This window comes from Manacus vitellinus, unplaced genomic scaffold (genome assembly GCF_001715985.3).
Source record: "Manacus vitellinus isolate BGI_N305 unplaced genomic scaffold, ASM171598v3 scaffold_6_pilon, whole genome shotgun sequence".
Taxonomy (NCBI): Eukaryota; Metazoa; Chordata; class Aves; order Passeriformes; family Pipridae; genus Manacus; species Manacus vitellinus.
In genome coordinates this window covers 8447221-8469968 of record NW_021940750.1, presented here as the reverse complement: position 1 = coordinate 8469968, position 22748 = coordinate 8447221, and the positions used below count along the sequence as shown (strand labels likewise).

Here is a 22748-nt window from a genome sequence, read left to right as displayed (position 1 = left end):
TTGCTGCATTGCATTGTATTCTTAGGAATCCTCATATGGGAAGGGGCATGTTACTTTGCCATTGGAAATCTGTTGCCCTAAGGCAGTGTATGAGGCTGGCTGAGCCTGCACTGCCATGCTGACCTGCAGTCTATCACACATGCAGCTGAAACAGGCATGGTTATGAACTGAGCTCTTCTGTAGGCTATTTATGTGGGCATGGTTGAAAGCAGCTTCTTTTCCTTTCCCTGTAAATCTAGCCATGGTCAAAATTTATTTCTTTTCCCTTTTCAGGGACCCTGCCTGCTGGTGTTCTATGCAAAGATAAGCACATGTCAGTTTTGACTAAGATTTATGTGTCATATTTACTAAGAAGGGTGTCAGACAAAGGAGAATGCAGTGGTAGATTTTTTTCAGATTTCTAGAGTGAGAAGGATTTGCTGTTAATATCAAGGAGGCTGTCATGATTTAGCAGTAAAAATTTGTCCATGGTTCAAGTGAGGTGATGACATTGCTTAAGATGAAGCAATTGCTAGGTTTGTCTTTCCTTTTTGAGAGAATGCAGATGGCAATTGTGGAACAGTTCAAAGTGTGTGTGGTTGGTTGTGCTCCCTGATTAATGCGGTACTGAGAAGAGGCACTAGCACAAGTCTTGTGACCAATCCATTGGTATCTTGTCTCTTGGTTTACTTTAGAAGGCTTATGGCAGTGATATGGGTTGATTTCCCCTTTGGGGAAAGCAGGAACCTCTAGAGGAGGGATTCTGTCCTTCTGGTGAAGAAAACAGGTGGGGAGGTGCTTATCTCAGGGCCCAAGGGGTTTGCCTCAGACCATGCACTGAAGAAACCTGTGGTACAGAACTGCCCTTCCTGTCTGTGTTCAGAAACCACTAGGTCCTTTCTGGAAGACTTGTGTCTAGGTACTCTTGGGCCTTTTGTTTTCTGTTTGATGCTGTAAGTCACCAGTGATGGTGTATTTGTACACTCTGCTTAGCATGTGAGAGCTTGTAGTTGCTACATTCAGTGAGACAAGGTGGTCTTGTAGGCAGCTGTAACTGCAAAATACAGTCACTTGCGGGTATTTCCAAACTTAGTGTGATCCCTTGGCAGAGCCAGTCAACAAGCCACTCTGTTTTAAACATCTACTTGTGAAGGAAACTGAAACCTAGAGTACTCTAAGTGGGAGGGAGAGTATATTTGAGGATGGTGGGATTAATGATAGAGTTATTCAGTAATGATAGATGGCTCTAAAATTTTAGTGCTGCTCTTAGTAGAAGACAAAACCACAAGAGTGAAACCTGCTGATAGCTGTGTTTGGAAGTAGACTCAGGTTCCCTGAGAATCCCACTGGGCCCACTTACAAGGATGCAAGGAGGCAGTGTTTTCATCTTTGTCCAGAATCAGAAGAGGAACAGCTGCACTGGGGGTGATAAAATGCAAGGAAAGGCTAGATAAATGCTAAGACATCAAGAAGAGACAGATTTCTTTGTAATAGTCTCATTTGTATTTACAGAAGTTACTACAGTCTTTGAGGTGCTGCCAGAATGTACATCCTATAAGCAACAACAAAAAAAAGATTCTTAAAGATCAGTGTTCAGGATGACTGGAGATGTTATGTAGCAAACCTGTGTTCTCTGTCCCACTGCTCTCAGTAGTTTACCCTGCACTGCCATTGCAGCACCCCATGGTCCAGGCTGCAGGAATGCTTTGGCTTAGTATCAAGCTCTGAAAGATATGTTCAGCAGCAGCTCATGATCTCAGCCAAGGAGGGGGTGTATGCTTGTGTATAGGTTCTCTCTCTTAAGGAGGCATGACTAAACTGGGAGCAGTTAAAAAAAAATATAAAATAAAAAAAACCTCCACACCCCACTCCCATCCCTTCCCCCCAAAACCACAAAACCTGCACACTTTCTAAAAGTACATCTGGCATGGGAGAAGAGACTGTTCGCTCTTTTTCCTGGAGCAGGAGATTCCTGTGTTCCCAATTGTGGTTGTTTAGGGAAGCCTTTTGCAGGTGTCTGTAGGGTGGTGATAACCCCTTGCACAAAGGAACATGGCCTCCAACACCAGAATGCATTTCATCGCTGCACTGAGCTCCAAAAAGTAAGAATACTGCTCAGCTCTTGCTGAGGGGGTGGTGTGCCCGTACAAGTAGCACTAGGTTGCTGCTGCTGCCACAGCCGCACTGGACCTTTACAAAATGCACAAAGTAACTGCCCTCAAAACCTTGCAAACTCATTCCTATTTGCCTAGGGGTGATTTTTTTTTTTCTTCAGTAGTGGGAAGTCCTGGAGACAATGAGTTCAGCTGAGGAAATAGCACAAGGAACTGTGGGAGAGGGAAGGCTCGGTCTTGCGTGTGAAGCGTGAATTAGAATGTGCAAAGAGGGTAAGGAGGCGTGGTAGTAATCTTAAGAAGGAATGAAAGAGAAATGAAAGCAGAGGTGAGGCAGTGTTAAGACTTGAAAACAAAGGGAAAGAGCTGGAAACTGGAGAGTGTACTTGCTCTCCAGTGTTAGTCTTTACTCCTTTCATAAATCTAGTTTTATAAATCAGTAAGTATCAAGCTCATGTCAGGGACTGTAGCTACAAAAATAAAAAAGGGGTTAAATATTTACTGATAAGAATTTGAGGAAAGCATGTTTCCAAGCAGTTTTGCCCTTTGATTCTTGCTACTGAGCTAAATTATTGGCATGTTTGGGACAGCTCATGTATCTGAGTGACCTTTTAATTTCCTTTTCAATCTTCTGAATCTACTGTAATGAACAAAGAAAGCATTAAGAACAGGCGTGGTACAGATTTTATTGCATGTTTACAGTAGACCAAAGAGCTCTGGATTTCTCTGGGTGTGATGTGGCAAGAACCTGCCCTGAGAGAAAGATCACTGAGAACCAATGGTTGTTCAGATTAAAGAGGTGTTTTCTCTCCACACTGTGGTAGCTCCTGATATCCCTGTAGCAGTGGTCTTGTTTTGCTCTGTGTTTATACAGCACCTAGCACAGCATGGTTTGATTTGTAGGCTTCGATTTCTGCCTCTCTTTGCCTTGCTAGTGCTAAGGAGGCAATTAATGCTTGTGAAGGGCTTTTTTTTTTTTTTTTTTTCCTGGTCACATACCTGTCTGAAGCAAAAGTTTGGCATGTGCCCCAGGTTTCCTGTCTGCATCTCTTCCCTTGCGTGACTTCTGTAATGAGTCACAACAAGTAGCTGTTATATATGAAAAAGGATGTAAAAAGCCTGTGCTAAAGAGAAGGGATGAGAAATGACGTTTCAGCCAAGAGGCTTTCGTTGAGTGAGGGGGATGAGGAAGAAGAATTCAGCGGAGGAAGAAGCAGCATGAGATCAGTGGACTTTTTATTGCACAGCATGAAAAGATCCCACAACTAAAATCTGATCTAACCTTTGCTATGTCTGACAAGAATTGTTTTCCATGTAAGGCAATGAGAGCCTGCTGTAAGAAAGCATGTGGCTGTCATTTATTTCAGAAAATGTATCAGCATTCAACTGTAGGAAGACAGACCAGATAGACCCGTGGTAGCTGCAGCCTTTATTGCCCACGTTTATGCTATTTAAAGACTAGTCTTCTCCAGCTTGATTCTAGTGAAATAGCAGGTTTGGCTTGCCTAAAGTCTACTGGCTACTTGTAGGTGAGCAGACTAAAACAAACATTGCTGGGGATAGGCCTGACATTTCTCAAGCCAAAATAATTGGATTATCCAGTTGATGGTAAGCCAACACCCTTCCAGAAGGCTTCTAAAGCTCTAGTTTGATTGTTGATAAATGATTTCTTATGCAAGTCACCTATACAAAGCCGCCTGCAGTTCAGGTGTGGTTTTAAAAAGAAGTGTTGATTATGTTAATAACTTCTCTGAAGTTCTTCAAAACTTGTTCATTCCTGATACCCTTTTCCCCCTCATACATTTTCTTAACTTACAAAAGTGGAGGAAAAAAATTCTATCTAAGAAATGGGGGTTTAATAATTTATTGGCTGAAGAAGCAAAGGATTCCTTTTTATGTCTTGAAATGAAGGTGTTTGCAGACCTTGGGATAATCTGCTTAATATCTAAAAAATAGTTTCAACTCTTAACTGTAGCTAATTCCATGAACCAGACCCTCCCAATATTGATGAAATTAAGGCAGTAATGTAGCATGTCCCCTGTTCCAGTCTCAACTTTTTTTTTAGGCTTCTGCAAAGTGAGTCTCATTGTAGGTTGTGCATCTTTCTTTTGTTGCAGTGTCTTTCACGTTACTATGATTGATCTTAATCCACCAGTCTCAAACCTTTTGCATTTTGTATGTAGGCCTGGGTGAACACTTGTAGTAAAAGTGAATTGGAATTCCTCTGTGTGTTGTCATTTCTTGATAATTGGTTTGTAGTTGAGCTCTGTAGCTGCTCTCAGGAATGTGCAGTGGGGATTGAGTGTTATTGTGCGCTGAAATGATACAGCCCTCACAAGGCTGGTTCTTTCCTCTTTCTGCATTTCTTCATGCCCATCAAATCAGGAGTCCTTCTTGCAGTTAGGAAGTCAAGATTATTTCCCTAGAAAAGAAAGCAAGCAAAAATTTCGAGTTGGGCATCGTGCAACTGTTGATGCTTCAGACCACCACCTGCTCTGTTTCTCCTTGCAGGTGGAAGTACTTGCAGTGTTTGCAAGGAAGTGTCCCCTGATGATGGTGGTGTTGAGGGTGTACCTGTAAGTTCTCTTGAGAGCCTTTGTCTGTTTGGGAAGAGTAACTTTTTATGTTATGATTTTGGAGATTGAAACATGCTGTTGGTCTAGTGACAAAACCCAACGGTTTTCTTTGGTTAGAAATAAAAATTTATCGATGGCAATTTGTCTTCAAAGAACTGAAAGTCCTGCCTTATTACACCTGTTTAATAGCAAATGTAGCCTAAATATAATTAAGTTTTTCATATTGGATTTGTCTGCAAGGAACCTGTGAAGACTGATGCCTTTGTAAATAAAGTATGGCTGTGCTTGGCAGAGATGATGAAACTTAGCCTTGGTCTCTCAGGAGTACATTGTTGGTCTGTCCTCACCAGCAGATGATCCTACTTTTCAAAAGGACTTGTAGTAACATTTTACTGGAATTTCTTTCTATTTGCAAGGGTGGTGTGAAGCAGCCTTTGCAGTGATTTCCAGCAACTGTACTCAAGCACTTCTGAGGAGTGGAACTCAGAGGTGGTGGGGAGGCTGGAAAAGGAGGTGGAGGCTGTGACACTTGCTAGAGGCCAGGGAAGGGGGATATGAGTGTTGGAGAAAGGGCTTCTGATAGCTATTGTGCTCTATAGTATACTGTAAGGAAGGTGGTTTCCTCAAAATGTGCCCTGAAAAGTCCTGTGGAGCCTAAATGGAACTAGTGATGTTCCACAATGCAGGCTTCTCTTTGTCCTCCCCCCACTTTCTGCGTGTGAAAGAGTGACTCTTGCTTCAGGAGGAGTGCAGATCCTGAAATGCAAAGGGAGGCAATAGTTTGTTGTCCAGAGCCAACTATTGCTTACATCTGTTAAATGTCATGTTCAACTTACCCAGAAAAGCAGTCTTAGGTGAGTTAGAATGTGTATAAAAGCAGGTAGAGGGTATGCTTTTCACAAAGTGAAGCTTGTAAGTGGCTTTTTAAAAGATGCTGATAGAAGTCTGGATAGCTGTAAGTGACAGACCACCAACTCCTCTGATTACAGCCAGTGTATGTGACACTCACAATACAATCTTTCCCTGAACTTTATAGGTGGAGCTACAGATTATATCTGGTGTTTTGTTGGGTTTTTTTTAACAGTTGTTTCCCTGCATTTAGTGAAGTTATTAGAAAAAATTCCTTGTCAGTTTCTATGCAGGGTCCTTTTCTGAAAACTTTGCATAATGTGGGGTTTTTTCTTACGAATAAGAATGAGAAGCTTGGTTAATGTGTGCATATAAGATAGTTGCTAGTCTGATGTTTATGTTTAGACCTTTCTGCAATATACAGGGGTTTTTGTTTGTAAAGCATGCCTTAATTTAAATGGTTGCTCTATGTCTTTTAAACAGTTGCACCAGTGTCATTATTTTCCTGTTACTTCCTCTTGTCTGTTCAAGAGATGACAGGGAATTGTTGCGCAAGTTTCTCATTCTGACATCTGGCTGTTTGTGTTCCTCCATATACATTTAGCATTAGTAGGAACTAACTTATCTTTGTATGGTTTTTATTTAAAATGTTTGGCTGTAGAGGAAAAGGAAATTGGTAACACTGAAAGATAGTGCAAGTGGATTTACCCAGTTGTTTTGCAGCAAAATCTTAAACTGCAGAGGTGAATGGAAAACAGCTTTGGTGAGAACCACTGCTGACTCTTGAACGACTAAATTGCATGTCAGATTGATAAAATGGAGAAAACAAATCTAATCTTAGAGTAAAAAAACGTACATTTCCTTTGAGAAACACTCTTGAAAATAGATTAAACAAACATGAAAATCCTCTGCTGTTGAAAGTAGTTTTAAATCATCTTGCTGTTTGATGGGTCTTGCATATTAATTTCCTTACTCTCTAAACTCTTGTAGCTGATCTCTGTGCTGCTGCTTGGAGCACTGTGTTACAGATGAAAATATGAAGAGCGTGACTTTTAAACTAGCTTGCTTTACACTAATTTTAATAACCTTTATTTAATCAATTCAGTCTGAGGGGACCTTGTTTTCAGAGACAGGAAATTGCTTGAGGATTACTGGCTGTCTCAGGACCTTCAAACTTATTTGCAAGATTTCTGGAAAAAAATAATAATAGAATCAGTCTTCCTTTAAAGGCAGTTGAAACTGGAGTTGCTGTGCTTTTCCTGTGAGACTGAGTAGAATTCACTGGGAATTCTGTGTTAGGATGTTTTTTCTTGACAAATAGTTTTATGGCTTAAGTGTACTCATGCAGGGTGCTTGGAGACACATCAAACCCCCAAGAGAAGCAGAGTGACCTGTTTCCCAAGTGGATATACTGTTCACTTAGCTGCTAGTGGCTTGACATACTTATTTCCTACCCTCAGATAGTAGAGTTATATATGCCTGCTCTAAAATGCACTTTTTAGAGGGATTGGAAAGAATCTTCCACTTTTCAGCTCTGTGTGTGTAAGAGGAACATGGAGAAGAGGTATCTGGGGAAGCGTGTGTGCTATCCTTCGTGGTCATGTGCCCAGCCAGTTGACATTTGAATAGACATATGCCCATACAAGTATGGATAATTTAAAAAAAAAAAGGGGGGGGGGGGCAGAAATCCAGTGAAGACACTTTATTCCCCTTCTTGCTTGTGTTTCATGGTTGCTTGCCTGGCAGCTGGCCCATTCAGGGGTGGAGAACTATGACTAGAGCCAGGAGAAAGGCAGCACCTGGGAGTGGTGTGCTTGGCTGAGGGACAACAGGCAGGGAGGCAACTGCCCAGGTCGCTAACAGGATGCTTTACCTCTAGGTTCTGGGCCCTGTGGTAAAGAGACATTACCTGTGGCTTTTTCCAGGGTTTATCTTTGCACATGTGAGTATCAGGGGGGAATCTGATCTTTGGAAGGGTTTTCCCTAGAGTTTTGAGGCAGATTGGACAAAGCCTAGCTGTGCTTCTGCAGTCCTGGGTGGTCTAGCAAAAAAGCTAAAGTGTGAGGTAGAAGGTTAATAACCTGTATGCTCTGACTTCTGGGTATATTTCCTTCTGACCTAGCATTGGCATGTGTGTGATTCTTGCCTGGTGCAGCACCACTTTGTAGTCTTTCTCACTGTTGCACAAAACTGTAAGATTTACTGCCAGAGCAATGTGCTGACTTTTGCTGTTCTGCTTTGTGTAACCTTTTCTCCTCTTTCAGCTTTGTTTTCATTTGACTTCCTCTAACTAAGCAAGCCTGTGTTACCTTTGGCTATGGTGGAGCACTCTCACCCAGCTTTTTGGCTTTTAATCTGCATGGAAATCAGAATACTGGAGCCATGATTGAGGGGAAGGGTTTAGATCTAGAGCATCTTTATGCATAGTACATTATTTCTTCCACACTTTAATGTGGATTGAAAATGGAGCCGGTTTTAGGAGCAAGAAGCCTGTGTAACTTCTTGGGTCCAGCATGTTAGACTGCTCATTTGAGTCAAAGGGGGGTTTCGCACACTTAGGGTTTTGGCAGCAAAACTCAGGTAGGAGTTTACTTTTCCCCAGCTGCTCCTTCCACTGGCCCCAGAGCTGTCCTGGTGCAAGGATTCAGTTTCCCCAAGAAGCTCCTGAAAGATGCATTAGCATTGTGGGGGGGATGGATAGCTAGTGGGTGTGGGAGCAGCAGGATGGCGCTGTCTAGGAGCAAGGAATCATCCTTCAGCCAAGGTAGCAGCACAGCCTGTAAGTGCTTGGGTGGTGGAGGGGCAGGCCTCAACCCCAGCTGGCTCTGCAAAGTGGAGATGCTGATGTACAAGAGGCAGACTAGAGCGTAGGTCAGTAAAGGCTGAGGAACCACTGCTATATAAACAAGGTGCCAAAAGCTGCTGGACGAGCAGTTGCTATCAGGCATTGCTCCTTGCTTGCCTCAAGACACTTTGCTTTACATTGTTTGAGTTCGTTTAGTGACAGCTAGACAGAGGCCCCTCCTTGGGGAGCAGAGGAGTGGGAATCCCTCTGACACTTGCAGGGTGGGTGCAGAAGATTGACTGTGCTCCCCCTCCTGCTGCAGGTCAAAGCATCCTGGGTCCCACCTCTGGGCTACCCTAGTTCCAGCTAACAGTGATTAATTTTTTAAATATTTTTTCCACTAATAGCCATGCTTTGTAAAGTCTAAATGTCACTGAGTCAGGGTAGACAGAAGCTGAAGCTTCAAACTGACCTTCTATTGAGATACAACTTACAGGTTTTATGACAGATTTTATTCTGTGAACTCTTACTTCTCTATGCTCCTTTCTGGCATCCTTCTCTCCCGTCCCAATTTAATGATGGAAATGTTTAGCACACCATATAAATCTTTAACACACAATCTTTGAATGATGGCTGTAGGTCTTGGGAAGATGGTTTGCCAATCTGTTAGAAAGGGACCCATCCTGGGGATTCTGCTTGGAGCATTTGGCCTCCTCCTGGTGTGTATGTATGTCCCCTTGTGACATATAATGAGCCACCATCCTTCTTAGAATGTCTCTGGCTTGATACTTCTAGCTTGTGCTGCTCAAATCAGAATATAATTGTAACTGATCCCTTGTTAGAAAATCAAATTAGGCATAGCCTGTTCAGGGAAGCCAGTTAGGGGGAAAAAAGACTGTGAGGGTCTTCTGCATAGTGATATGTGCTCTCTCTGAGCTGGTAATTGCAAGAGTGATTTAATAGAAAGTAAACTGTTCAGGCTCCTTTTCCCCACTCCTTCTTCTCTTGGCCGTGGAGTATTGACTTTTGAGAGTAATTTATGTCGCCTTGCCTGGAGTCAGAAATCCTCAGGTTGAGTGTTGGTGTGCCTGCTGCTGATAAGAGTGCCCAGTTGGGGATCCTCCTGGGACACCTTCTGCAGCCTCCCTAGACCGCAGCCCTGTGGGAGCAGGTCTGTGTGCAGGCAGTGTGCTAGTCATGCTGCAGCTTCATCTGCAAGGGGGTTGAATGGGAATACAAAAATTTTCCTTTCTTAGTTGTGCATTTGCAAGAGGGATATAGCTCTGTGGAGTGAAATGTGCCCACTACCACTGTGATGGGTCTCTGCCACCGTGAGTGTTTGTGGCACTCTGTGTGCATCTGTGCTATTAGCACAGTGCATCCGAAGTAGAAAAAGCAAAAATAAAATCTAACAACTTTGCAGCTACTAAAAAACAAAAGTAAAGGGAAATAGTGAGCTAGTAGATACAAAACTGAGCCATGATGCTGAGACCTTTTGAAGGCCTACCCTTTTATTCCCTTCTAATTGAGATCTATTGAAGCAATTCTCTGCTGTGTTAGAATCCCAAATGCAATCTTAAAGTCAGAACGAGAATTTGAAACTGTGCTTTTTAACTTTCTCAGTTTGGTCAATGATCTGTGTTGTTGGAAGATGAAGTTTTCAGAGGACTTAAGAGACAGTCTTATTTTTCAGAGTTTTTTTGTGTTATGGATTTATCTTTGAAAAGACCTTTGTGCCGACAGGCATTCAGACATCAAGGATTTGTTAGCCTGGAATGCTCTGATATTACAACATATCTCTTGTGAAGAACTTTCTATATAAACTGGGATGAAAATAACAAGTACTGTACCACATTTGTCGTCACTTCTTGAAAGTGGGTGAGTAGATGTTTTAATATCTGGGAAGTGTGATAATTTTAAACTAGAGTTGTATCTCACACCTGTGCTTTTAGGAATAAATGTAAGGGTTTCTCCATCTTCTAGTATAGTTGCTTATTTAAATGTCAGGCTGGCATTTGATAGGAAGACGACTTCCAAATGGATGTCCTCTTCAAATGGCTGTGCTGCCTGGTGATATTGCAGCTGCATGTATAGCAGACTGATACTTTTAGCCACGTTAGTTGAAATGAAAGCACAACACATGGTAAGGATGGGGAGAAGCATGTTCTAGTAGTGAGGGATTATGAAATAAGCCTTTACTGTACATGGGCCTTGTGGGGCATACTCTGAACCAGATGAACACAGCTGCATAAAGGAGAAAAGCACCCTAGATATACAAGTGACCTTACCAATCCAGTGCTGCTTTGTGAACCCTGTTACTGGAAGTAACATTTCAAGCTTGGATGTGGTTTCAAGAGGTTGTGCCTTTGCAGGGCTTTTCCTTATTCTCCTTCCCTGAAGCAGTTTCACTTTACTGTGAGTTTTCTTTTTCGGGACTTATTATTTTTGGAAAGCATTCTGGAACATTTTGTGCATATGGTCCTCTGTAAATGTGCTATTGTACTCATTAAAGCTGAAAGTATGAAACCTAGCTTTTCTGATGCAGTGTGGCAGGAGGAAAATGCTGAAACAATAGTTTCCAAAGGGAATACTTTTCCAAATAAACATGTTTAAAAAAACCCCTAACAAAAACTCACCCCAAAACAAAACTGGGAAAGACTGAGATGTATTCTCCACAACACCCCAGTCTCTACTTTCTTCCATAGATTGCATAAATGACAGTATGTTTAAAATAAAAATCCTTTAAAGCAGATCCAGCAGGTTTTTTTAATAACTATTTTCTCTTCATTCACTGGTGACATGACCCTCCTTCTATAGGCAATAGTACAGAAATCTGCCATGCGTTGAAGTTGCATGCATTAACCTGTGTAACTTTCCCTGCTGCTCCTCTGCAGCTCTATTTTGTTTCCTCCTGGTTCTTGGAAGTTCACAGCCTGCCCATAACTAGCTTCTCCTTCCTTATTTGGAAGGACAGTTGAATTTTGATCTCTTTTTCTGTTTTACTTGGGAAGAGGAAGATAAGTTTCCAGTGAAAATCCATGAATTTAAAGGAAACTTCTTAAAATCTGGGGAGCTAATGCTATTTAGGGCTTTTTCTTGGGCTTACCAAGACAAAGAAAATTGCCCTTTTTTTAAAATCATAAAATTCAAGTATCTTCTGTGGTGGTGTCAGACCTGACATGACAACCACAGTACATGGAAATGGGGAAGGATCATTAAAAGACTGAGACTTGCCTCTGATTCTGTTTCTAAAAGTATGAGTGATGAGCCCTGCTTGTCAGTTTTTAATCCACAACTGACTTGAGCATTTCCATCCTGCAGTGGACAGAGAAAGGTACTGAATACCACCCCTCTTCCCCTTGGCAACCTTGCACCTCTTCCTTGCATGCCTTGAGAAGTCTGTTCCTTCATTCTTACTTGCCTCTAAGGTGACAGTTGGAGTTGAAGCTTGTTTGGTCTGCTCAGGAATACCAGTGAGCCTGCTGTCCATTTCTCTTTGGGCTGCAGCAGGGAAGAAGCTCAGATATCTATACAAAGTCTTGCCCCCAGCTGCTAGCATGGAAGAGAAATAAACGGAGGAAGGAAGTGCTCCCTACCTTTAGCCCACGGAAAAATATGCTTGGCTAACCTCAGGATGAGTTTCTGAGGAGCATCCAGTGAGATAAGGAGGTAAGCAAGAGAGAGGTGCAAAAGCATGATCTGGGTGCAAATAGTACTTTAGACGGTGATAGGAAGGATAGAGAAGAGGAAGCTGGGTAATTAGCTATGCAAATTGGTGGATCTCAGGTTTATTCACTTGAGGTAGGAATGTTGGTGTGTCTTTCCCAGTTGTTAGGGACTAGTTATCCAGTAGGGAAAAATCCAGTTCCCTGGCTTAAAGCTTGAGTATGCCTTGGCGAGGCTGTGGAGAGTTAGGTACGTGCCATTTATCAGAGATTAAAATGGAATTTCATATTTTAGCCTGTCCACCAAACTTCTTTCTGAGCAAACTCCAATGTTCCTTCCTGAAAACAGGAGTTCAGTATCACCAACAATTGTTGTTTTAGTTTTGGGTTTTTTTGTTTGTTTGGGATTTTTTGCCTTTTTTTTTGTTTGGTTTTCTGTTTGTTGGTTTTGGGGTTTTTTTAATTTTTTTTTTTTTAAGAAGCATTGTAGAAACCTTCATGAGAGAGAGGAGGTAAAAGCTAAAGCGAGACATTTATGTGAAAGAAACAGCTGAATTTGCAGGTCATAGGCCAAACCCTTGGCACAGTTGGGGAATGAGAAAGGAAACTCAACTATTCAGGTTCCACTTCATGTTGATTCCAATGTCCAGAATAAGCAGCTCAGTCTTTCCTAGTGATTCTTCTCTGTAGCAGGGAATATTTGCAGTTCAGTCCTCTGCTTAATGCTGTGACTGTGCTATGCAAAAATCTGCCTTTTTGTAATTCAAATATGGAGGTGTAAAATAAAGCTACTAAGCACATCATCTGGTTACTGGACAGGGTGTGGGGAGTGTTACGTGTTATTTGGCTTTTCTTATTTCCTCTTTTCCTCTTTCACGTTTTCCAATTATCCTGCATAATTGAGAGTTGGCTGTGCTGAAAAGTCAGATTATTAAGATTTTTCTGAACTGCTTGCAGGTAACTTAAAGGGCTTTGGTTTTTATCTTTCTGCCTAGTTTAACTGAACAGTGTAACTGAACTGTGACACTAACCAAAAATGTTAAAAATACAATTCTCTTTTTAAAAGCTTTCACTTAAACTGATTTAACTGCAGAAAGTAAGTAGAATTAGGGATTTCTTTTGTCTGCCGCCAGTTGGAGTTGATTTTTCTGGATTTTTTTATTTAGCAGCCAAGAAGATGACTTTTTTGTTTTAAAGCTTGACTGCTCTTTGAAAGCAAACAAAATAAGGATACAACAAAACCAGCAACTAAGGGTGAAGGTTAAATCCTCTGAACCACATTGCTTACATTAGATTCCACTTTCAGCAGGACCATGAGGCAAGAACAATGCTTAGCTTTTTCAAAAGGTGTGCTGTGCACACCCATCACTCATGCCACTGCTAAGATGTTTGCTGTGTGCATTCAAGAGTTAGCAAACAATTCCTGAGTATAATTCTGTGAGGGGAAAAACTGTGGATAAAATAGAGGTTTCTGCTGCGCATGAGGATAACTAATTTTCTTCTGGTAAGTTCCAAGTATGGTATTTAGAAGCAAGCCAGTGGCATTCCAAACATACTGAACACTTCCCTAAATAAACTTTGAAGAATTCAGGTTGAAGGCCTGTTTTCCAGCCACAGTGACACAGGACATAGCTGTGCCAGGAATCTTGAGCACTATAGAGCCTCAGACTGACCAGTTTCTGGTTCTCTTTCATGTCCTGAGCATATGACTTTCAAGGAGTGCTTTTTCATGGGGACCTAGGAGTCCTGCTCTGACAAAATAAGAAAAATAAGAAAATTAAGTCATAGTCCTGTGAAAATTTATGCATGCTTACGAAGGGATCTTAAATCAAGGGATTTGAGTTGGCAGCTTCTGAAGGTCTGGAAGATAAATGGCAAAGGTCTCCAAACAGCTTAGCTTAGAGAAAGCTCCTGCCGTACATGAGTGTGTCATCTTTGGAAAGGGCTGCTCGTGGTTTAAGAGCAAGCAGGAAGTCTGGCCTGCATGGCTTCAGTGGAAGTTGATGCCTGTTTCGGAGACTTCATGTAGAAGCAAACTACTGCTTGTTGTGGAAGCAGAGCTGGCAGTGCAGCAAGAGGGGACTCATGCTGAAGCATCACTGTGAAATTTCCTTGATGTCAAGACTTGAAGGAAAGAATGAGCTGGGGATGGCTGTAACCTGGGAGCACTTTTTTCCTCATTCATAGCATCCCCTGCTCTCTCACAGGCTATTGCCTGTGTGAATATAGAGGATGGTTTATTGTCTTATCCATATTTAGTAGGTGTTTTCAAGGTTCACATTAAAAACAAAGCAAAAACCCCACCACCTTTATTGACTAATGTACTTTTAACAGAGAAGAATCTCTTCTCCCCTCCTTACTCTATTTATGGGAACTGCTAGCTATACTAAATATTATCTTTGAAAACATCTCTGTTTAATCATCGAATAACCCTTCAGCGCAGGCTGCGGCATGTGAGATAGGTCTGAAATGTTCTTGCTCTGCATATTTGTGCTACTTACTGTCAGCTTCTACCTCGTTTCTTGCAGAAATCAGCCCATTCCTTAATGCTGTGTGTACACAGGGAATTGCTTTGATTCACATGACCCCATGAATTATTAAGCTCTGTCCCCAGGAGTATGTCTCTGACAATGTGTGTGCTCTACAGTGCACTCCAGTTAACTTCTGGCGGTGGAGGCCTGAAGAGTTGTTATGAAAACTGCTTCCTCCTGAGCTGCAGGTATAAGGAATGTGCTAAAACAACAGTCGATTATCAGAGAATTGAATGTCTGTCTAAATAGCTTCCAAACCACCAGCTCTTCTCTGGGAAGAAAAGGATACTTTCTTATCTAGTCAGAATCTGTTTCATCTTCTAATTTTACCAAGGAACAGTCAAAGCTGGGAACAAGTTCTATAACTTGGCTGAAGCCTAAGGGAGGATCCTTAAAAGCGGTACCTGTGCCCTTTGTCTCATAACAATTCTGAGGGGTTTATCCATGCTGTTGTCCACTAAATGGGCCAGCTACCCTTGGGTCTCCTTCAAATCCCACACTGAACTAAATCAGCTTAGTGGGATATTACTATAGGCATAGCAGCAGCAATTTACAGCATTTCTGGTGGGGCAGCCCCGGGCTTTTGGCAGAGAGGATTCCTCATAACCTGGGATTTGAGTGATTTGGTAGCTGAAAAGAGATGTGGAAACCATGGCTGATTTTAGAAGAAAGGAGAGGAGCAGTGCTATGGTTTGGAGCAATCTATTAGTGAATTGAGAATAAGCAGTAAATGATTCTCTCAGAAGATATTCTTGGTTTAGTTATCTCTAACTTGTTTGCTGTTCAGAGACCAGAACTGGACTGCTGACTTCCAGGTGCAGTCTTTGGGAGAGGAAAATGCTTCTGGGACAGGGTAGGACACCTCAGGTGGCTCAGCAAATTCTGTGATAATTACATGCCCTTTTCCCTACCTCTCCTTCTGGCCACTGATATGTCAGCTGGCATGCACTGTTCCAAGGGCAGGGAAGGCCACCTTTATAAAAGATACCTTAGCAGGACTTTCAGAGTTTGTTATATTGAGACTTTGTTATATTGGAATGGGGAGGACAGACCTGTCTTGATCTAATCAGAAGAGCATTTGTTGAAGATGGTGCATTGCTTTGTCAGAGCTGTAATTCTGTGTTGAGCAGTGACTCTTGGAAGTAAGCAGCCATCTGTTGGCCTGGAGTATAGGCCAGATGCTGGCTTCTTCCAGTTGAATATGAACTTAAATTCCATGCGAGAGATCTGACTTGAGAGGAGGGGGCAGATGTACAGATTAACTGGCTTAGCTTTCTTCCCATGGAGTATTTCTTCATTCCATGGTCTAATTGCTGCTGAAGGAATTCCAGCAGGTAAGTGAAAGCATCGTTATTCCATTCTGCATGGTGGGAGTTTGGTGAACAAAGCATTGGCTCCTTATCCATGGAAGACGTGAGAAATCTATAGGCTGTGCTACAGGCAGAGTGGGATAGATTCACTTCTCTCCTTCACCCTCCAAACGAAGCAAGAAACAAAAGGGGTGGTAGACACAGAGTTTATTTTAGTAGTAGCTCCAGACTTGCCACATGACACTTTAAATATCATCTTGAAATGACATTTCAAGGAGGGATGTATGCAGACAAAGAATTCTTCTTTGATAGAGACTAATGGACTTGAAAGATCCAAATTTTAAAGATAACCCTTTTGTGAAGTAAATATGAGCATAGTAGTGACATGGAACTAAGGAAAAAAAACCTCTTTTCGCTAGGATGATTACCAGGTTTAATGGCAAGTCTGCCTATTCCCTCCCATAATGCAGCTACTGTTTTGCCTGAGTAATTGAAAATGTGAGTTATGGCTGTTTAAGTATGTGTTTCTCTGGTCAGTGCTGGCTTATTGCTTTCATCTCAGAAGTACTTAAGGATCTGAAAGTCATACTGCCTTCCCCAGGAGTGCCAGGAGTGCCAATGCCCGTGTCCCATCCATTCTTACAGGATACAAAATTGTAGAATACCCACCTCTACACTTCTCAAATCTGTTTGGAGTTATCCAGCAGTTTTGAATTTCTTTGGGAAACTTGGCCAAATAAAAAATCTAATCCCCCTTCAGTATGAATATTCATTTATATGAAGAAGCTGTGGCTGAATGGGGTGTCCCTCAAAACTAAGTTATTCCTGTTGTCCAGTGTAAAAAACCATTAATTTCTGCAAATTTGTTTTTACCTGGGAGCTTTAGATGTGTAAGGAATAGCATGATAAAGTGTTGAAACGTGTCTCCAAGTGAGGTTTTTTTGGTTGGTTTTATTTTGTTGGTTGATTCAGTTTTTTATTTGGTTGGGTTTTTTGGTTGGTTGATTTTTTACTCCATCATTCACACAGTTGTCTTTATACCAGTGCTCCCCTTCAGTACACACAGATTGTTAGTCTCAACTTTATTTTATTAGTTTTGGATTTATGCATGGCACTATTATTCATCCAGGTCCAAAGTTATCATTGGAGGTTATGCAGGTTAAAACCATAGGTTGGTGGAATACGTGTTCGGCTGGACCTTAATTAAAACTAAGGCTTCAACTTTGTGCTTTCTGTATTTCCCAGCTGTGCTTTGTGTACTTGTCTGGCTTTGCTGTGACAGTGTCTTCTAGTCTATTGGTGAATCCCTCAGTCCTCAGGTATGAGCAATGTCATATCCTGCAATTTTAATTGCTGTGCTCTATACTGTCAGAACATTATACCTGAGGTTTGCCAGTTGTTTTACATTCCTCCTTGTAAGTGTGTGTTTGCCTGCTGGCTGGCTGTCAGGTTTGCTGTGCCTCTCCAGGTGGCTGAAGAAAGATTTGATTTATTTATCCTAGCTGTCTAGTACAGTCTGCTGTGTCTTGGAGACCTTCTGAAAAGTGGTGGGAGACTGACTCTCTTGAAGATATTTTGAGACAAATCCTCCAGATGCTATGTCCTCTGGGGCTGTCTTGAAAGGAAAAGCTAAAATTAATTGTGGGGTAGGCAGTCTTCACATCTGAAACATTAGCGGGTAAGTGAAAAGTTATGGTCTCGTATCTATAATGCAGCTCCTTTTAGTATTTCATGTGTAGAAGATTGCCTTTTCTGCTCATGTTACCTTGTGAACTGTGAATACTTGGTAAGATTTCTAAGTGCTAGAACATGTAAAAGGTTGCTTTTTGTTTCTAAATTTCTGCTTTCCCTCTCCAGGGTTATAGGTGTTTGGCTCAACACTTACTGTTTCTTGCTTTGTCTTTGTTTTTTGTTGACTAAGGTGCTGCTGATCAACCAGATCCATCGGATTTTTTTTAAAAAGAAATTTTGGTGGGTAAAAGATGTGCCATGGAATGGTAGCACCAAAGAGCAACACAGGATCGTCTCTTGCCTTGACTAACCATGGGTTGTTTCGTCTGCTAATTATCTTTGGTACCTTTATCTTGGAAGCCCAGGCCACGGGTAAGTGAAAACTTTGTATATGCTTCAGGGACAGGGGGGTGTATGAGGCTGGCATTTTATTGTTATGGGAAAGCTAGTGATGGTTGATGCATTTGTACACACCTCTCAGTACTCACAGGAAAAGATTCCATTGCTACTTGTTAAGCAGAGCACGATGTCTGAACTGAACAAGTCTTGCATATTAGTAAAGTGCTTGTCGTTTATCCTTTAGTTTTGATTCCCACAGCTTTTTTCCCCTTCTGTTTTCATCCCTTCACTGTAGCTGGGGGCACTTGGACCATCTCAAGAGCATGGGCCATATTTTGGTTGAATGAAATTCTCATGTAGACAGTGTTATCTGTGTGCCCTGTAGCAACTGCTCACGTGAAGTAATAGAAGCAGAGACTGTCTTCAGCTCTTTGCACAGCTTATGAATCTGTTCAATGTTTCCTTGTGTGTTGTCTTCTGACACCTCAACACCTGCTACCTACATCCCTCATTTGGATCCTCTTTTCAGCTTCAGTTTTCCCTCTCCCCTTTCTAAATTCTTGATGTTTCTGTGATGGCTAAGTATTGTGAATAGTGTAAATAGCACTGGAATGAGATGATATATCATCAGAGATGAGGGATCTGTGTTTTAGAAATGAGTGAAAGAAGAAAATATGCCGGATACTCAGAAGATAGTACGTGATATGAAGTATGTGCTTGTTTACTCAGTGTACCCTGAAGTGTGTCTTCTTTTCCTCAGACCAGCCATGATCTATTCTTTGTCTGTAGAGACATGCCTGGTCATAGGTGGCATGAGATGGAAGGAATAACTTTGTGTGCTCTTACACAGAGCTTTGAAGGAGGTTAGTCACAAAAAGGCACATAGATTTGACTTCCACAGCTGTTGCAATGTGGAACAGTAGCTTGCTTTTTAAAAGGAAACCTCAGTTCTTGACATAACTTTAAAAGGTCCTATTTATCTGACATATCATGGCACCTGAAAAGGTTGCATGACCAACACTATCCTCAGCATCAGTGAAGATTGAATTGGCCTCTGTGTGGTACAGCAGAATAAATGTCAGCTGCCACATGCACTTAAAATTGAGGTGATCCTGTACGGCAAAGCCTGCTGGTGCTGAAAACTGCTAGACGAGTTGTTGATTTCCTTTTAGTATTTCTGGCTCTTTGAATTGGAAGGGAGAGGCTGCTGCAATCATGTATCCCAGACCTGTATGTCTTACTGGTCTGATTTTGGTTTTGTAGGTAATGCAGAGTGGGGGTGGCACATCTGAGAGTGACAAATTGGCACAAACAGTTACTGAGAGTAGCAAAGGCACAAGGTCTTTTTGGTTCTGGTCTGTCCTTGTTTTTTTTTCTAGCCTTGTTGTTGGTGACAGTGTCACTGCCTCATTTCAGATGTAGGCCTATCAGATGTGCCTCCCAGCCTGGGTCTGGAGTGCACCTTCCCCATCTGAAGCTCCCATTACACACTGCAGCACCTTCAACTGAGTCTGTAATCAGTGTGCAAATGCCTTGTGCTGCACACAGCTGCTGGATGGGGAAAAGCTGCCACAATACTTCAATATAATTTTTGAGGCATCCAGTCAATTACAAAAGCACTAGTTGAGCATGTCAGAAGACCCAAGAGTGGTTCTTCATTGTGTTTCCCTTTCTGTGTTTTTTGCTTCAGAATCTGAGACCAGCTGTGGTGAACTGATGAAGGCAGATCATCAGCTAAATAGGATTATAGTGGCTAGGCATGAACTGCTTCCTGTAGGGGAAGTGAGAAAATGGAGGGGGGCCAGGATCATAGCAGAGAGCAAGAAATGCAAGGTCAAAAATCCTGGGGAAGGGCTTGCTGAGGAGCGCTTCCACATGCGGGTTTTCTGAGACTGGGAGGTAGCAACCCAACTACCAGTTGCTGGGAGGGACAGGGGTGCTCAGCGATGCGTCATGGGCCCGGGGAGCTGCACCTGCAGAGCACGCCAGCCATGAGTAACATTAATGAGCAAGTCAGCTGAGGAGCACAGAGCCAGATGGAGAAACAAAGAGCACTGTTGAGGCGCTTGGAAAATCATCTTTCCCTCATCTTTGTCCCCCAACCACCTCGCCATCCTCACTTTATTACTTTACGTAGCAAAGTCATTCAGAACAAGCAGAGCAAAGCGATGTTAACATGAAGCAAGATATTGTATTAAATCTCTTGGCCAGTAATGCTTATCTTGAATGTGGGGCCAATGTGACATGCTCACAATTGCTACAAAAGCTGAAGAATGTTCTCATAAAAAGACAGACAAGCATGGAGACAATAGCTGGCTCAGCTCTGAGTGAGAAAGCAGAGCTTGTGATTCCTATATATAAAACCATGAGGTATATTGTATTGCAGTAATTTTGCTTGAGTTCCAGGAAGTGTAGAGATATATTCATGATCTGGGCAGGAATGTATTCTCTTTGCCATGTGCTTAATGCAGAGGGCAGACTCATTTTCAGTCAGCAAGCAGTTGCTCTGTCCTCTGGTAATGAATTGATTTTATTTATGCATGGATATTTAAGAAAAATCCTCAACACTTTGTCTCAAGCACTCTATCCTAATATTCTCGAGTGCCATGAGACAAATATGATAAGTTGCTTAGTCACTAAGCACACTGCAGAATTTGGGGAAACTGCTCCCTCTTCACAGGAAGATATCCACGAATATAAAAATAACCGCTGCATATATTTAACACAAAACAAATGCAGCATCTGGTGATGGGCAAGCAGTGCAGCTTTGCCAGAAGAGGATTTGTGGAAGCTTGTGTTGTTCAGAAATATTTTTTAGCTTTATCACTGTTGTACCTTTTTTCCCTATCTGGCAAGTTCTCAAAGATTATTTGGGGGAAATAATGGAGTGACAAGGCAAGGAGACTTGGAAAGCTCCTCAGGAATACTGAGACTTAGTTCTTCCTCTGTCTCTTTTGTTTTCTTTGAGGGTTCATCTGGAATGTAGCTAACAGCCAGGACACTTAGTAGATAGAGATGGGGAATTTTTAAGTGTTGGAGAGGAGCAATGACAACCTTTTTGTCTGCATTTCTACAGATAATGCTTCTCCATTCTTTCTTTGTTGCTGTGACTTTTTTTTTTTTAAATTCCCCCCCCATCTTCCTCCTGTTTCTGTCTCTTAATGTTATCCCCAAGCTCTCAAAGGCCTTGTGTTTGTATCTCATTCACAATGAGATGAATGTCTGGCCAGGCTATTTTTGGAAGAGTGACAGTGGATCAGATTAAGTTGTTCATTAAATTTTAACATATAGTCTCTAAAATACTCTGAAAGCTTCCTATGATTTACGTTCCAAATGGTGTAATCTTTCTTGGATGCATAACTAGCGCTGTCAGAAACCTATCAAAACATAAGTTGGGCCTTTCATTATTGATAATAGCATCACCTGGTCCTGGGAAATGCAAGTAAATGTGTTGGTAAAAGTACTAAACATCCTGAATTAAGCAAATATCAATACCCATAAAGGAGAGAGTTTAAACATTAACCTTTAAAAATTAACAGTAATGCGGGCTCAGGGAATCTAAGTCCATTTAGATTTAGACACAGCCTGATTTTTGTTGACTGCACTTGTGAAATGCTATAAAGTTAGCTCTTTAATTTTTAGAATTGCCATGGAAGTCATAAACTGAGCTTGAATAAAGTGAAACAACTTCATTCCTGTGTGTTGTCTCTGACGCAAATGCAGGCAATCTGCTGCTTGCTGTTGTAAGGTCTTTTCAGTGCCAAGGTTATTCTGCACAGAAGCTCTTGGATACCGCTGGTATTTGTTTGCATTGCTTAGAACAGCTTGTTAGAGCGCACTCCAGTCTTTGAGCAGATTCAGACTTGTTCCTATTCTCTGGGAATCTGTGCAAAGCAGAGGTTTTCTTTGTCTCTGATTATGCATCTGAAAGGAAGGCATTAATGCAGCTAGGGGTGAATTCAGTGGTCGTGAAAACAAGGACACTATAGCATTGGATGGCCAGACAGAAATGTGGGGAGGTGTCATGCATGAATAGGTGATCCTGATTCCAACCTGTATGCTTCACGTAAGTGTGGGATTTGAGAAATTACAGGGTCATCCCAAAGCAATGTGCTGTTCTCCATGGAGGGAAGGAGGAGCATTTTCAGGTGCAATGCCTCTTTCCAGTCCCTTTGGAGAGCTTAATAAGAGCAGAGTGGTATGGAAGAGCATGGTGAGGAGCTGTGGAATAAGCTCTAGGCCACAAAGGTGGCTAGGAAGCAGATATAGACAGGTCTAGAATTAGACTATCCAAATAATAATATTCACACTGCTGCCACACTGATCCATGCAGTGTTATTTAAGTAACTGCCTTGAAGAGAGTAATAGGGATCTCAAGAAACCATGTAACTTGTTTAATTTTAACCAGTTGTAGTAGTTGAAGGATGAATTAAAGCTTTGTGATGTTTAACTAACTGCTGGTTTAAACCATGATAGCTAAATAATAATCCTGAATTTTCCTTTTGTCTCTCCTAGATTGGCTCAGAAAATCCAAAGGACCTGCATGTGAGTCAACTTATATTCACTGCTGTACTGTGAGAAATGAGTGTGCTATATTACTGGTTAATATAAGCATCTGTGAGCTAGGATTCCCATTATAATTCTTGTTGTGTTGGATAGACTGAGATTCATCCCTATGTCCCATTGCCGTTTTTGACCCTTGTATTTGGGAAAGATGGCTGCTCTGAGTTTGAGAGGGAGATCAGCTTCATATGTTTCACTGTGCTTGAAGGGATCCCCGTGCCTTCTATAGTGTTTAACTTCAAATAACTCAAGAAAACAAGAAATCAGAATAAATGTTTCATTGAAGTGGAGAGGGAGATGCTGCTT

The 22748-nt window shown here is 41.8% G+C and overlaps 1 protein-coding gene across 1 annotated transcript in view; it reads left to right on the top strand.

The window, feature by feature from the left end:
- Window positions 1–22748, top strand: part of SUSD6 (sushi domain containing 6) — an 80702-nt gene that overhangs the window by 14074 nt on the left and 43880 nt on the right. Inside the window, exons 3-4 of the mRNA XM_008926933.2 lie at window positions 17731–17912; window positions 22395–22424. Of these exons, the coding sequence (XP_008925181.1) occupies window positions 17792–17912; window positions 22395–22424 (151 nt within the window). The 5' untranslated portion in view covers window positions 17731–17791. The remainder of the gene's footprint in view (window positions 1–17730; window positions 17913–22394; window positions 22425–22748) is intronic.